The sequence below is a fragment of the Macaca fascicularis genome, chromosome X (genome assembly GCF_037993035.2).
Source record: "Macaca fascicularis isolate 582-1 chromosome X, T2T-MFA8v1.1".
Taxonomy (NCBI): domain Eukaryota; kingdom Metazoa; phylum Chordata; class Mammalia; order Primates; family Cercopithecidae; genus Macaca; species Macaca fascicularis.
The window spans coordinates 77,218,677-77,235,306 of NC_088395.1; the positions used below are offsets into that span (position 1 = coordinate 77,218,677).

The 16,630-nt window shown below is 42.1% G+C and overlaps 1 protein-coding gene across 14 annotated transcripts in view; it reads left to right on the plus strand.

The window, feature by feature from the left end:
* Positions 1-16,630, plus strand: part of DLG3 (discs large MAGUK scaffold protein 3) — a 58,079-nt gene that overhangs the window by 17,845 nt on the left and 23,604 nt on the right. For all 14 annotated transcript variants that reach the window (XM_005593871.4, XM_005593870.4, XM_005593873.5 and 11 more), the window contains one exon: positions 14,409-14,523. In XM_005593871.4, coding sequence (XP_005593928.1) covers positions 14,409-14,523 — 115 coding nt within the window. The remainder of the gene's footprint in view (positions 1-14,408; positions 14,524-16,630) is intronic.

A 16,630-nucleotide genomic window follows, 5' to 3' on the forward strand; every position in this document is an offset into this window, starting at 1 on the left:
CCATTCTTGAGTTGATGGACGTTTGGGTTGTTTCCACCTTTTGACTATTGTGAATACTGCTGCTATGTGAACATGTTTTCAGTTCTCTTAGATGATACGTACTTAGGAATAGAATTGCTAGGTCATGGGTAACTTAGTGTTTAGATTTTTGAGGAACTGCCTGGCTTTTTAAAAATGTAGCTACACCCTTTTAGGCCCAGCCCTGTTCTATATACTTAGAAGAGAAAAAAAATTAAGTTTTCTTTTCAGTTTTGCCCCCTGGAGCTGAACTTCATATGTGTGTGTTTGTTTTGGGCTTTTCTTTATTCCATGTAACCCAAGGACATGGTGCTAGATTTAGTAAAGCACTCTGTATTTAGCTGGTCAGGTGCTTTCTTGTCTTCGTTAGATGGTTTCTTGTCTTCGTTAGATGGTTTGAGGCAAAATCCTAGGAGCTTTGGTGTCCGTAAAACATCACTTCTTCCTGATAGGGTAGAATTATTAGAATAACAGTAATGAGAATTAGTTATTTCTTTGTTTTAAATTTTTTTTTTGAGACAAAGTTTCACTTTTGTTGCCCAGTCTGGAGTGCAATGGCGTAATCTCAGCTCACTGCAACCTCTGCCTCCTGGGTTCAAGTGATTGTCCTGCCTCAGCCTTCCAAGTAGCTGGGATTACAGGCATGCGCCACCACGCCCAGCAAATTTTTTATATCTAGTAGAGATGAGGTTTCATCATGTTGGCCAGGCTGGTCTCGAACTCCTGACCTCAGGTGATCCACCTGCCTCAGCCTCCCAAAGTGCTGGGATTGCAGGCGTGAGCCACTGTGCCAAGCCTGAGAATGAGTTATTTCTTACTTAATTGTAGCTTTTTAGGATTTCTCTTTTGTTTAATATGTTGCTTTTTGAAATCTTGACTCTGATATTGACACTATTCCTTTGTTTAAAGCTTTAGTCTTATATTCCACAATAGGGTAATTGTTTTTTGTAAAATATATTGGTTTTGTTCCTTTTATGTAAGAATGTATATATGTATGAAACATATAATACATATATATGTATATATATATAAAATCTTGGCAGAGGAGCCAAGGCCTTGGGTTCTGACTTAAAGTAGCTGAATGATCTTAGACTAGTCAACCTTCCTCTTAGGGACTCAATTTTTTAATCTATAAAATGAGGAGACTGTGCAAAATGATCACTAAATGTCTAACTCAAATTCTGTGTCAGATAAGTGGTAGTGAGTTGTGAATTCAATTTACAAGTTCCTATTTGTACCTGGACTCTTTTTTATTGTTTAAATTAGGGATGGGGTCTTGTTGTATTGCCCAGGCTGGTCTTGAACTCTTGGACTCAAGTGATCCACCCACCTTGGCCTCCCAAAGTGCTGGGATTACAAGGGTGAACCACTGCACTCAGCCCCTTTTTAAATTTTATTTTATTTTTTTATATAGAGACAAGGTCTTACTATGTTGCCCAGGCTGGTCTTAAACTCCTGGGCTCAAGGAGTCCTTCCACCTCAGCTTCCCAAAGTGCTAAGGTTACAGGTACTGCACCCAGTGTAGACTTTTATTTCCTTCCTTCCTGCCTGCCTTCCTGCCTTCCTGCCTTCCGTCCTTTTTTCTTTTGCCTTGCCTTGCCTTTCTCTTGCCTTTCTGTTTTCTTTCTCTTTTCTTTTGTCTCGCTTTGTCACCCAGGCTGGAGTGCAGTGGTATGATCATGGCTCACTGTAGCCTCAATTTCCTGAGCTCAAGTGATCCTCCCACATCAGCCTGCCAAGTAGCTGGGACTACAGGTACGTGCTACCACACTCTGCTAATTTTGGTATTTTTTTGTAGAGACTGGGTTTTGCCATGTTGCCCAGGCTGGTCTTGAACTCCTGAGCTCAAGTGATTCCCCAGCCTCCGCCTCCAACAGTGCTGGGATTACAGGCTTTGAGCCACCACTCCGGCCAAGACTCAGAGTCTTGAGCTAGTAGCAGTCTTGCTTTTATGAGGGTCTTGTCTTCCCCTCATGAGATGGACTTTTGTTTATTTTTTGCTGAATTTAGGTATCTTTAAAAAAGCAGGCTGGGCGTGGTGGCTCATGCCTGTAATTCCAGCACTTTGGGAGGCCAAGAAGGGTGAATCACTTGAGCCCAGCAATTTGAGACAGGCCTGGCCAAAATGGCGAAACCCCATCTCTACTAACAATACAAAAATTAGCCAGGCGTGGTGGTGCACCCCTGTAATCTCAGCTACTCAGGCGGCTGAGGCAGGAGAATCTCTTGAATCCGGGAGGCGGAGGTTGCAGTGAGCCGGGATGGCACCACTGTGCTAAAAAAGCAAAGGCCCTAGAGATTTTATGATCTTTCTACTTGATGAAATTAAGTGATAAAAAATTTGACTAGACCAAAAGAAGAAAATTAACATATTTTTTATAAATATGTACATTAGGGGCCTACGTAGACGTCCTTTGGATTTTCAAAAAGGAGAGAATTTTGCAAATTTTGGGTTACATTCCAGGGTAGATTAAGAGTTGTTTTGTACATATTCAGAAAAAGAAGTGGTGAGCACTAGGAGCTAGTATTGGTTCACCAAGGACAAAAAAGTCTTGTCAGCCTGACCAAATTTTCTTGATGGACAGGGTTAACTGGGTTGTAGATTAGGGAAATATGGTAGATGCACTATATTTAGATTTCTGCAAGGCATTCACAAAACTTCTTTGGTCTACTTTTGGATAAGATGGCTGGGTGATAATAGTGATATGTTTAACTGGTCTTGTCTGGAACTGGTTGAATGAATAGTCCCAGAGGAAAATGATTAATGAAGCCAGGAGCAGTGTGGAGAGATGTTTCTAGTGCATGTGTGTCCTGGCTTTGTCCTTGAGCCTATCATGTTAAGTCTGCTTTCCCATTCTCTTCAAATTATATTTTTCTCCTGTATTTAAAAGTATATTACATTTAGATTTGTAGAAAATTGGAAAATACAGAAAAATACAAAGTAAATTCAAATCATCTGTAAAACTATATCCAGAGATAACCACTGTTGTATGTGTATATTTCTGTGTATTTCCCTCTAAACTTTTATATATTTATATTACATATATCATATAATATGTTTGTATCTATCTGTTTTAAGAATGAGATTATTGGCTTTAAGCAGTTTTATGTTCTTTCCATTAACATATGTCATGAACATTTTCCTAGATCACTATATATTTTTTGAAAAAATGATTTTTAATAGTTAAATAATATTTCATCATGTGTGTGCCATAATTTGCATAACCATTCTCCTGTTGGTGAACATTTAGATTATTTCCAATGTTTTGATATTACACAAAACATTCTGATTGATATCCTTGTATACAGTTTTTGTGAATCTCTGATTATGCTCTGAATAGATTTTTTTAAGGTGGAATTACTGGATCAAAGGGTATGAATATGCTTAAGGCTTTTGATGTATTTGGCCAAATTAGCTTCCATTTCCACTGACAGTATAAGAATGTCTATTTCGGCCGGGCGCGGTGGCTCAAGCCTGTAATCCCAGCACTTTGGGAGGCCGAGACGGGCGGATCACGAGGCCAGGAGATCGAGACCATCCTGGCTAACACAGTGAAACCCCATCTCTACTAAAAAAATACAAAAAACTAGCCGGGCGAGGTGGCGGGCGCCTGTAGTCCCAGCTACTCGGGAGGCTGAGGCAGGAGAATGACGTAAACCCGGGAGGCGGAGCTTGCAGTGAGCTGAGATCCGGCCACTGTACTCCAGCCCGGCGACAGAGTGAGACTCCGTCTCAAAAAAAAAAAAAAAAAAAAAAAAAGAATGTCTATTTCAAGATCCTCACTAACATGGAGTATTATTTTTTAAGACAATTTCTGCAAATTTGATAGGTTAAAAATGTTATTCTTTAATTTGTATTTTAATTTGTATTTCTTCTGTTAATAATAGAGTTGAACATTTGTGTGCAAGTGTTTCTTGGTCATTTTTGTGTGTGTGTGGATTGCCTGTTCATACTCTTTCCCCATTTCCCTATTGGGGTGTGTTCATCAGTTCTTATTGATATATAAAATCTTTAATATGGTTAGAATATTAATTCTTTGTCACATATATTGCAAAGACTTCTCCCAGTTTATAGTTTGCTTTCTTTCTTTCTTTCTTTCTTTTTTTTTTTGTGATTTAGTCTTGCTCTGTCGCCCAGGCTGGAGTGCAGTGGTGCGATCTCAGCTCACTGCAACCTTCACTTCCCAGGTTCAAGCAATTCTCCTGCCTCAGCCTCCCGAGTAGCTGGGACTACACGCGTGCGCCACTACACTCGGCTGATTTCTGTATTTTTTAGTAGAGAGGGGGTTTCCTCATGTTGGCCAGGCTGGCCTCGAACTCCTGGCCTCAAGTAGTCTGTCCACTTGAGCCTTCCAAAGTGCTGGGATTACAGGCATGAGCCACCGTGCCCAGCCTGTTTTTTAAATTTTATCTTGATGTACAGATGTTTTATATGTTTTTATGTGGTCAAATCTATTAATGTTTTGTGTATTTTGCCTGTGCTCAGAGGTTCAGAAGGGCTTTCCCTACCTGAGGGCAAATAAATACCATCTGAGTTTTATTCTAGTTATTTAATATTTTTGTTTTTGTATTTGTTTTTTTTTTAGAGACAGGGTCTGGCTTTGTCACCCAGGCTGGAGTGCAGTGGCCCAATCATAGATCACAGCAACCTTAAACTCCTAGGCTCATGTGATCCTCCTGCCTCAGCTTCCCAAGTAGCTGGGACCACAGGCACATGCTACCATGCATAGCTAATTTTTGTGGGTTTTTTTGTAGAGATGGGGTCTCACTGTGTTGCCCAGGCTGGTCTCTCAAATTCCTGGCCTCAAGTGATCTTCCTGCCTTGGCCTCTCAAAGCACTGGGATTACAGCCAAGAGCCACTGTGCCTGGCCTGTTTTTGCATTTAAAACCTTAACTTGCCTGGAGTTGATGTGTGATGTAAAGTAGGGTACTAACTTAGTTTCTTCCAAATGTTAATGAATTACCTCAGTACCATTTGTTAGATAATCCATCGTTTCTCTGCATTTTTGAAGTACCACCTTTATTGTAAATAGAATTATTTTATATACACACACGATTTGGACTTTAATATTTTACACTGGGATTATCAGTTACTGAAAATGACCATAGGTGTTTTGACAACTTAGATGAGAAGAGTATTTCTCCAGGTCCCATTTTCTGAGTGTCTTCCGCAGAAACTTGACCTAAAGGAGATTCAGATGAGTTTGTGATCCTGTGGGTGTGACAACTGTGAAGAACATTTGAATCCAGACTCTCCACTGACCTGGTAAAACATAGCAATTGGTTACATTAACTCAAGTTGTCAAACTTCATCATAAAATGTGTGTGTTTTAGTTAGTGCGTTATAGCATCTCTGTTAAGTGGAAAAGATTATTCTTAACAAGTGTACCCACCACCTGGAGAACAGGGAAAAGGTACAAATCTGTCTTTATTCTCATGTTTTTTGGATGAGGTATTTTGTCTTGGTGGTCTTTACATATACTTTGGCCTATAGGAGCCAAAGACTCTGTTAATCTTTCATTTGAATATGCTATATGAAATTCCTTTTAGATATAGAGAAGGTCCTATTTGAGGCTTTTACCCTGATCTGCTGGGTGATCCGGAATAGGTGAGAAGGCAAGATCCTGTGAATACTTTTTCTTAGTTTGATGTGAGATCAAGGCATTTTTCATTCCAGTCATTTTAGACCAGGTATTTTTTTGTTTGTTTGTTTTGTTTTTGTTTTTGAGATGGAGTCTCACTCTGTCACCCAGGCTGGAGTGCAGCGGCACGATCTCAGCTCACTGCAACCTCCGCCTCCTAAATTCAAGCGATTCTTGTGCCTCAGCCTCCTGAGTAGCTGGGATTACAGGTGCCTGCCACCACACCTGGCTAATTTTTGTATTTTTAATAGAGACGGGCTTTCACCGTGTTGGCCAGGCTGGTCTTGAACTCCTCACCTCCAGTGATCCACCTGCCTCGGCCTCCCAAATTGCTGGAATTACAGGAGTGAGCCACTGCACCCAGCGTCATTTCTAAATTTGATAGACAGGATGTTATTTTGTAACTTTTGCCTTTTATATCTTCATTTGAGTCGTTTGTAGTCTATACTACATGCAGAATAAATATCTTCTGTTGCTACCACTTGTTTCCTGTCTCTACAATATTTTCCTGTCTATAATCAAATAGAACCAAATAAACAATACAGGTTGAGAAACTGAGCACCTCTCAGCTTTCCAAATTAATAAAAAATGTCATTTTTAATTTTTGACAATTTTCCTGTCATTAGGGAGGTAGATGGATTTGCAAGCAGAGGCTTAGAGGAGAGATGGACTGGGAAGCTTGGGTGTGTGTCCAGTTCGCAATAGTGAACCTTGTAGTTTCAGTCCCCTTTGATGCTTTATTGGGCTGTTAAGTATATCTTGAAACCTCTGACATGTTAGTGTTTTGCAGAAGTGGTTCATGGTTTTGTTGGTCAGTTTTTAGCATGTTTGGGCATGTGAAAGGAGAAAGTTTGTATTCTTTTTTTTCTCCCATTTGTTCCTGAGGAGCCAAAATTTGAGAATTACAGAGTCCAGATTTGTCCTGTCAGACCTCTATATCCAGTTGGCACATTCAATAAATGTTGACTTAACAGGAGTGCAGATCGCCACACTAAACCTTGAGAAGGAAGCAAAAACCACATCAAGGAGCTTATATTTTAGTAAACGACATCACCACTAATTCTGAGCACTAGAGTTTACAAGGGTGAGGTAGTGGAGGGTCTGGAAACTATGTTGGATGGAGAATGGTTAAGGAAATAACAACAGTTAACCTGGAGAAGATGTAACTTTTTGAGGACATTCTTGAGATCATTCTGCATTATGGCTGATATCCCACCTTTTCCATGTCTCCCAGAAAAAAACTCAGCTTCTTTGCCTTTGATCCTTTCTCACTCTACATCCAATCAGATGTCAAAATTTTCTCCCTTCAAGCTCCAATATATTTCTTTTTTGTCTTTCTCCACTTTTGAAGGATCCAACATATTTCTTTTTTTTTTTTTTTTTTTTTTTTTTGAGACGGAGTCTCGCTCTGTCGCCCAGGCTGGAGTGCAGTGGTGCGATATCGGCTCACTGCAAGCTCCACCTCCCGGGTTCACGCCATTCTCCCGCCTCAGCCTCCGAGTAGCTGGGACTACAGGCGCCCACAACCGCGCCCGGCTAGTTTTTTGTATTTTTAGTAGAGACGGGGTTTCATCATGTTAGCCAGGATGGTCTCGATCTCCTGACCTCGTGATCCACCCGCCTCGGCCTCCCAAAGTGCTGGGATTACAGGCTTGAGCCACCGCGCCCGGCCCCAACATATTTCTTGATTCCTGTCTCTTCTGTCTTCATTGCTCTTATACAATGTCAGGCCTTTATAATTATTGTCTGTAGTAGTAGAGTAGCTTCCTGTTCTCTGTTATCTCTCTCTCTCTGTCCTCCATTCTATATTACACCCCCAGAATAATTTTCCCTCAAACCTAGTTCTAATTGTATTACTTTCCTGTTTAAACACTTAAACGCAGTTCCCATTCCCTAGTAAGAAAAGCCCTATCTCAAGCACTTATAATCTGGCCTGCAACCTACCATTACTTCCCCTTCCCCTGTTTGCACTCTGCCATCTACTCCCATTTTATTCAGTAGTCTTGTTCCAGGCTTTTCCAACTCTTTGACCTTCTTTAAACTATTCCTTCACACTGTTTTGAAGGAAAGAACCCATCATGTTTTATGCTGTTTTAGACACGAAAATTAGGACCAGCTGGCAGAAGGGATGGCGCTGAACCAAAAAATTTTCTCGGCTGGGTACAGTGGCTCACGCCTATAATCCCAACACTTTGGGAGGCTGAGGTTGGTGGATCACTTGAGGTCAGGAGTTCGAGACTAGCCTGGCCAACATGGTGAAACCCCGTCTCTACTAAAAATACAAAAAAATTAGTTGGATGTGGTGGTGGGCACCTGTAATCCCAGCTACTCGGGACACTGAGGCACAAGAATTCCTTGAACCTGGGAGGCAGACACTGCAGTGAGCCGAGATCGCACCACTGCACTCCAGCCTGGGTGACAGAATAAGACTCCTGTCTCAAAAAAGAAAAAAAAAGGAAAAGAAAAAAAAGAATTAGAGAGCTTCCCAGTATTGGACATGTTTGAGCAAAGGCTGAAGGGCTAGCTGGTTTGGATGCTGTAAAAGCAGGGGCTTCTTATACTAGGGGCTGTGGAGGATACACAAACAAAGAAAGCATGTGCTTCGTCGGTCAAGAAACTTAAATGTAGATATAAGACGCTGCACTTATTCTCTCCACAGTAGCCAAAGTGACACACATACCTGATCATGTCCTTCCTTTCCTTAAAATCATTCAATGGCTTCTTTGCATTGAGAAAGAATTTATCTTAGGATAAAAGCAAATAACCCGTCCGGGCACAGTGGCTCACGCCTGTAATCCCAACATTGTGGGAGGCTGAGGCGGGCAGATCACCTGAGGTCAAGAGTTTGAGACCAGCCTGGCCAACATGGTGAAACCCTGTCTCTACTAAAAATACAAATATTAGCTGGGAGTGGTGGCAGGCGCCTGTAATCCCAGCTACTCGGGAGGCTGAGGCAGGAGAATCGCTTGAACCTAGGAGGTGGAGGTTGCAGTGAGCTGAGATCATTCCACTGCACTCCAGCCTGGGTGACAAGAGCGAAACTCTGTCTCAAAAAAAAAAAAAAAAAAAAAGCTAATAACGTTACCATAGTCTACAAGGCCTTGTATGATCTGACCCCTGCTTACCTCTTAGTCTTATCTCCTGCCAGTATCCCCTTACATTCCTATGTTCCATACATTTTGTACCCTTACATAATGCTGTTCCTTCTGTCTGGAATGCTTTCTTCACCAGTGCCCTTTCCCTGGACTCAGCTTAAATGTCACTTCCTCAGGGAAACCTTTGTTGAACTCCACCCCCCTCCCACCGGTAGGTTAAGTCACCCTATTAGTCTCTCTCTTAGCATTTTCTTCATCACAATTATCACAATTGTAATGAAATAATTGTTTGTTTTGTAATTGTAATTTCTAGGGACTATTTTGATTACCATTATATTCTCAGCAGCTAGCACAATACCTGATACACAGTAGACATTCAGTAATTTTTTTTTTTTAGAGACAGCGTCTCACTCTGTCACCTAGGCTGGAGTCCAGAGGTGTGATCATAGCACACTGCAGCCTCAAACTCCTGACCTCAAGTGATCCTTCTACCTCAGCCTCTCAAGTAGCTAGGACTATAGGTGTGCACCACCATGCCCAGCTAATTTTTGAATTTTTTGTAGAATTGGGGTCTCATTATATTGCCCAGGCTGGTCTTGAACTCCTGGTTTCAAGCAATACTTCTACCTTGGCCTCCCAAAGCGTTGGGATTACAGGTGTAAGTCACTGTGCCCAAACTTAGAAAATATTTGAATAAATAAATGAATGAATAAAACTTCTTGAAATGAGGTAGGAAAGATGGTGAAGAATGTAAAGGTTGTTTAGTGTCAGGCAGGGGAGAAATATTTCAGGAGCAGGGAATAACAGGTAGAACTGAACAAGCTGTATTCAAGGGGTCCAGGCAGGCTAGCTCAAAAAGACCTGTGTAATTGAGATGTGGGCTAGATAGGCTGGGTGTGATGGGAGGATGGTTGTAGCAGTCCTTGAAAGATTAGTTGACATATTAAAAGTAAAATTCTTTAGTGCTCATTGAGTCATTATAGATACTTGGACGGGGGGCTACAAATTCAAGCTTTAGGAAAGCTTTTCAAATAAGAATCTAATCTGGATTTGAGTTTGTAAAGCCTTGGGGCAGGAGACCAGTTAGAGAGATATAGCAGTGGCCCAGAGAAGAGATAATAAAATAGTCAAGGGAAAATTAAGACATGAAAACAACAGTAAGGCAATGACAATTAAAGGTATAAAGAAATAGATTGAGGAAGCAATTAGGAAGAAACATCAGCAAAATTTGAGAAAACACTGGTTGTATGCAGGGAAAAAGGGGTGTCATTTAAAGTGTTTTTCTCCAAACAAAAAATCAATTTGTCCTCAAAGGTAAATTCTGCCTCCACTTCAGAAACAGAAAAAGTACTAGAAGCTTTGGAATAGTAGTTTATCCTCAGTCAGAAGGGTTTCAGAATGTTGGGGTTCAATTTGGTAGTGCTAATCAAAAATTTTAATTTGCGTATAATTTGACCCTGCAGTTTCACTTCTAGTAATCTGTGCAACAGAAATGCTCAAATATACAGTGCAGGCTGGGCACGGTGGCTCATGCCTGTAATCCTAGCACTTTGGGAGGCCGAGGCAGGTGGATCCCTTGAGGTCAGGAGTTCGAGACCAGCCTGGCAACATAGTGAGACTCCCATCTCTACAAAAAATAATATATATATAAAAAAAAACCCACAAATACACAATGCAGCATTGATTATAATATTAAGAATTGTAAACAACTTAAATGTGTATCAATTGGAATATGACTGAATAAATTACGGTCTGTCCATAGTATAGAATCCTATGCAGCTATTAAAATGAGGTCTGTATACTGACATGGATGGTTTTTTGTTTGTTTGCTTGCTTGTTTGAGACAGTCTTGCTCTGTCACCGAGGCTGGAGTGCAGTGGCGTGATCTCGGCTCACTGCAACCCTCGCCTCCTGGGTTCAAATGATTCTCCTGCTTCAACCTCATGAGTAGCTGGGACTACAGGCATGTGCTACCACACCTGGCTGATTTTTGTATTTTTGTAGAGACGGGGTTTCACTGTGTTGGTCACACTGGTCTTGAACTTCTGACCTCAGGTGAGCCACCATGCTTGGCCAACATGGATGGGTTTTCATGATGTGTGAGAAAATGAAAAAAGCTTGTGTGTGAATTGTGAGTACATGTATATAAACCATATATGCATAGAAGTAAGTCTGGAAGGACACATACTAAAAATACCAACAGTGGTATCTTCTGGGGAGTGGGATGGAGAAGTGATACAGAATTTTTAAAAAGTGTAAACTCAGCAGCTTTCTTTGCAGGCACATAAGACTGCGGCATCTTTAGGGCTTTCCTTTCCCGAAGGATTTGCAATTGTATTGCCAAATTTTATTTTTGAGAGCTTATCCACTCTCTGGCCCCATCTTCCTTTTGAGAGACACTGCAGGATCCAATTCTGTAAGTTAAGACCAGTAGCTCCAAACTTTATCAGAATCACATTGATGCTTGTTAAAATGCAGATTCCTGGGCCCCTGCTCAGTAGGTTCTGATTCTGTGTATCTGGGATGGGGCGCCAAATCCTGATCTTTTAGAGGCACCCCAGCTTGTCAGTGACTGGGGCAAAACCCTTCTTTGGTACTGACCTCTGATTGTGCCCCCTCCCACTTGTTTCTCTGTGATTAACTGGGAAAAAGGAAAGAGGGCGATGACTGTATGGATATCTTTGTGGGTCACAAACAGTTGGGTTCATCTGAATGGGAAAAAACAAAGAGCAGTTTAGTAGACTTGAGATTTTAGTATACTATTAAGTGTTGCTTCTTTGAAGTGGGCCCTCTGGGTTAGAGGCTGGTCAGGTGGGCTTCCTAGGCGGTGACTTTGGCCTAGGAGATGTCCTCCAGCATTGGCTGTGATGGCTGTGTTAGTGACAAATCAGAGGGAAGGAGGGAGCTTGGTGAGTCCTGAAGTCTTAGAACTGAGATGCTTTTTAAGGGAAGCTTTTGTCCTGGGAAAATGATACCTCTAATATTTAAGAGGAGGTAGTATCTAAGTCTATTCTAAACAGTTTTTTGTTAGAATGATTTTTCTTTGTTGTATACAAAGTCTGTTAATCAGCTGCCCATTGTGGGTTGTTAACATCTCAAAAGGGTGTTTAAAAATAATAAACCCCAATTGCTCCCAACTGTTAACCTTGGGAACAAAAGTAAATGTGAATGCTTCTTAACTACCCTTCTAAGCCCTCAGTGAAGCTGGCAGCCATCAGTTAAATAAACCATTAAGTTTATTAGTTTAAGAATAGAAGTGTCAACTTGGACACAGTTTTCTAATTTGCTCCTCATTTACCCAACAATCATTTATTCAAAGGCTGCTCTGCCTAGTAGACTTTAGATAAATCTACAAATAAAAGCCAGAGACTGATGGGGAGCTGGAACTCTAAGGGGATCATCCAAATGGAAAAAAAGTGAATAAAACACAATTTAATAAACTTGAAATTTTAGCAGCACATGTAAAAACAAAAAGTGTATGCCTTGAAGCAATAGCTTTGTTCTTTTTCTGTAGTCTATTTTAAGTGGGCCCTCTGGCCCAGAATTATCAGCCTTGGATTAGGAGCTTTGAGGAAATGGTGGTTTGGTGGTTGTTTTTTAAAGGATTTTTAAAGAAATGTAGTTACTAAGCAACCGCCATGACCTGCTGCTGAGTTGGAGTTCAGCGGGCAAGTCAATTCCAAAGAAGGGAATATATAAACAAGTTTCAAGAAGGGGAAAACATGGCTTAAAGATAGATTGGGTGTACTTTTTTGTTCACAGTTCAATGCATAGTTGTCTCTTTTATTTATCTTCCCCTAAGAAAGGGCTGCCTGGTCAGAAATCTTTGTCTCACGTGGTTCTGCCCATAGCCAGTGAACTCAGAGGAGGGCCAGAAAGGAACGAATGAGAAACAATCCCCACCCAGTGTAGAGGGCCAAGCCTTGGGGTGGGGCCAGCACCCAGGCGGTCTCCAGAGGTAGACTGGCCTGCTGCTGTGCTCTATGACAGTCCAGGGCTTCTGTGACAAATTGGTCATTACCCCTACCTTTAGGTTGGGGCACCTCATTGATATTGATGGGTTGCTATGTAACCCTCAGAACAGGAACATTGTCCAGCTGTTGTCTCTCTACCCACCGCCCCCCTGCAACATTTAATGGGTGAGTCAGTGACTTAACTGCTTCCTCCAGGATTTCAGGAACAGGAGTAGGTAATGAGGACAAATCACCATAACACCGGTGTGTGATGAATGAAAGAGCGCACGAATTTAACCAGTTGGTTAAATTGATACCACAATGAACAAAAGAAACTTTGTTGAGAGGAGGTTATTTGCCTGACTCCATTCCTTCCCCTTTAGGCTTTAGCATTTCCCCTTACACCCAGTTGAAGGTCAGTCCGTTTGCTTTGTCGAGGGAAGGGGAGTGTCAGGTGCCGAAACAGGTGTTTTGTTTTCTCCTGTAGAGTCATACGGACTAGGTGGGGATGCTTCTTGCCAGCCCTCTATGGTGCACGAAATTGCTTTTGTGGAATTTTTTCCTCTGGAAGTGTGTTTTTAAAAGCAGTTTCCCAACCTTCAACCCCTACTATAAATTTTGGCTTCCTTTAAAGTCAGCTTGTCATAGTGAAGTGTGCCTGTTTTCCAGTATTTCCACAGCCTGTGGCCTTAGATAATACCCCATTTTATGTGGCAATTATAGGCCTGGAAAATGTGTAATTGTGTGTTTGGTAAGTGTGAATATTGTATTTTAAATGTCCTTGGAGAATGTACAGCAAAGCAGCCCTATAAAAACCTTTCATAACAATTGTACAGCTAGAGTTAATTTTCTTGTATCAGGTTTTCTTAAATTGGGCATAAACCTGTATTACATTTCCAGAGTGATAAGGCTGTTTCCGGCTGTTGTGATGGTCTCACTGGGCTGTAAGGTTAGGGATGGACTTATGACCTCAATGCCTAGATGATTTTGGAGGTGAGAGGTGTCCGCCGACTTCTCGATTTGGGAGAATTTATGTTTTAGTGTATGTTACTGAAGCCAAAGAGGCTATTGGTTAAAAGGGAAATAACTCAGGAGAGCTTTAAATTCTCCTCATATGGTTGTTACGGTTGTCAGGTTTGTTTGTTTTTACCTCTGTACTGGGTTCCAATATCACCCCCCTTCACCCCAGCCAAGAAGTCATCCTGAAAAAATTGTCTTCTTGCCTAACAATGATATAATGACCTCAGGTCCTTTCCAGCCCCTCTGCTCTGCATCTCAGGGCCATCTGTTCTCTGCAATCCGCTTTTTGGGAAAGTCTCCTTTCCCATCTGCTCTCCTTGGGCCTTAGTGTCGGCTCTAAAGATTTATAAAGGTTGCACTGGAACCTCTTTCCAGTTGTTATTTTTTTAAAGGATCAGTGAGATTTCTGAGGCAGGTAAGAGCTTTTTGCATTTGACCTGCCCAAATGCTACTCCCTTTTCAGGTGCATTCTTTCCTTCTGTTAGTCTGGGGCTGAAGGGAAGTCTGTCTTTCTGTGGTTAGGAGGAGGGACTTTGCTTATCAAAGCAAAGACAGAGTGGGCTGGCTCTGGCTGCTTTTAAGCCAAGGGGCCTTCTGGCTTTTTGGCTGCTGGCATGCAAGCTCAGGGGAGCTCCTTGAGTTCATTCTTTTCCTGTCTTTTCCCTTGTTTCCGCGACAGAATACAGTCGCTTTGAATCGAAGATACATGACTTGCGAGAACAAATGATGAACAGCAGCATGAGCTCTGGATCTGGGTCCCTCCGAACAAGTGAGAAGAGGTCCTTGTATGTCAGGTAAGTTGCCCTTCAGAGCACTAGCCCTTGTGCTGGACGAGGAGAGCTCCATGCCAACCCAGCCCTTCTTATTTAACTAGTGAGCTAGGGAGTATGTACTCCCAGTACTAAAATAACGATTCTCACTGTATGCTTAGGTTGTGTATTTTATGGTCAGTGTCTCCTCCCTTTTGTGAGCTGGCTTCTTCCTTTTAGCTCATGAATGACTCAGTATGGGAAAATTTCAGTTTGCTATAATTGTAAAAGACTGTTAGGTGATTGTTGCTAGTCAGCATTCAAATATCAGTCAAATGTTCAAAGTACTTTGCTTGCAATCTGTGCTTTGAGGGGAAACTTGCCACCCCCCCATTCCCTTCCATGTATGCAAGATAGACATCAGGATTTGTATCTGAGCATAGCAACTATCGCAGTGTTCTGGTACAGGGTCTGTTTTAAGAGACCAAAGAACTGACAGGTTGCTGCATTCTGGATGTTTTATTGTGATTCCATTCCCCCCTCACCACCCGCTGCACTGGTCTGCTGTATCTATGAATCATGGGATGTATAGTGTATGTGCCCTAGGAAGAGGGAGGGGGTGGAGGGAACAGACAGGTGGCATGGAGTATATTGCTGCTGAAAGCTATTCCAAGATATTTCCAAGGTTGAGCTTCTCTGACCCTTGAGGCATAGCATAATACTTTGTCAGGTCAAAGTACAAATCTCCTGGGGAGTTGGAGTGCCAAGCGAATATTGTGGACTCCTCATAGAATTAGGGATAGCTTCCTTCTTCCTGCTTTGGCTTCTTGGCAAAACTCCAAAATCTGGTGCCAAGTACATTGTATCTCTCCAAGGTTAAAGCCCTTAGCGAAAGGTGGTGGGGATTACTCTCCTGAGCCAGAAGTCGCTACAGTATTGTGTTTAATGCTTAGGTGTGGGGTCATATCAAACTCTTGGGCTGAACTTTTTCTAGTGGCCTCTGATACCTGGCCTGGAAGTTGCGCTTGCTAGTTGCTTGGCAACGTGACAACTGCTCTGTCCTTGGGGTGTGAGATGACAATAGCAAAGAGATGTCAATGCTAATTGCAATTTTTCTCATGGTGCTTGCTTTTCTTTTTCCCCAGTTGGTGGTCCCTGACTCTATGGCAGGGAGTGGAGCTGAGGGAGCCCATCTCTGAGCCTGAAGCCCACTAGAACCCTTCACAATCTTCTCTAATGTGAACCCTCAACTCCACCCCTTGTGTGTTGAAAGCATTTGCTATGCTTACCTCAAGCTGTGAAGGGAGGATGGTAGGAAGGCAGGACTAGTCACTGGTCATTTTTCCAGTCCCCTGGAAAAGAAAGTTTTGTTTTCTGTCACTAAAGCCCTTTTTCCCAGTCTGCAGCCTGGATACTGGGGTGCTGATGGGGGAAATCAGAAATGCACTGTTGACCCCCTAAAATAGGTAATGCTTATATGACTTGGTCAGGATTGTTCCGTTCCGTGCTTCCAGCCCCCGCAGATGTGGCACTCCAGTGTGCGTGGGAAGCTGCTCTTTAGGCAAGACAGTTTCTTTGGAGAGCTTTATTTTTAGATTTCCCCTCTCCGCCTATCCTGTGTTAGAGTTCTCTCTGCCTGGGCAGGGGGAATGGGGCATTGGCTCCCAATCTGGAGCACTCTTCCCTGGCCCAGGCAAGGGAATTCAAGGGGATACATTCAGCTTAACTCTGAGGCGAGGGTGGAGACCATGACTGTGTCTAGTGAATCAGTTTATATAATCTGCCCGTAACCTTCTCTAGATAAATTGTCTGTATCCTCTGAGGAAAGTAGATGTGGTTAGGAAAATAGTAACCATTTGTGATCACTAGATTTAATCAGGGAACTTAGTGTCTTATGGCTAAACATTGAGCTGAGGCCCTTTGCTAAGCTAACCCCTTTATCGGAACCTGGCTTGCTGTCTTCCCTTTTGTTCCTGCTTTTGGCCTTTCACTCTACACTTGGTTCCTTTTCTTCAGCATGTAAACATATTTAAGCTTCTTCCATTCTTAAAAAGAAAAATATATCCCTTGATACCAATAGTCCCTTAAACTATTGTCTTGTATCCCTTTGCTTACTGCATTTGCCAAATTATTGGCCAGAAAACACTAGCTC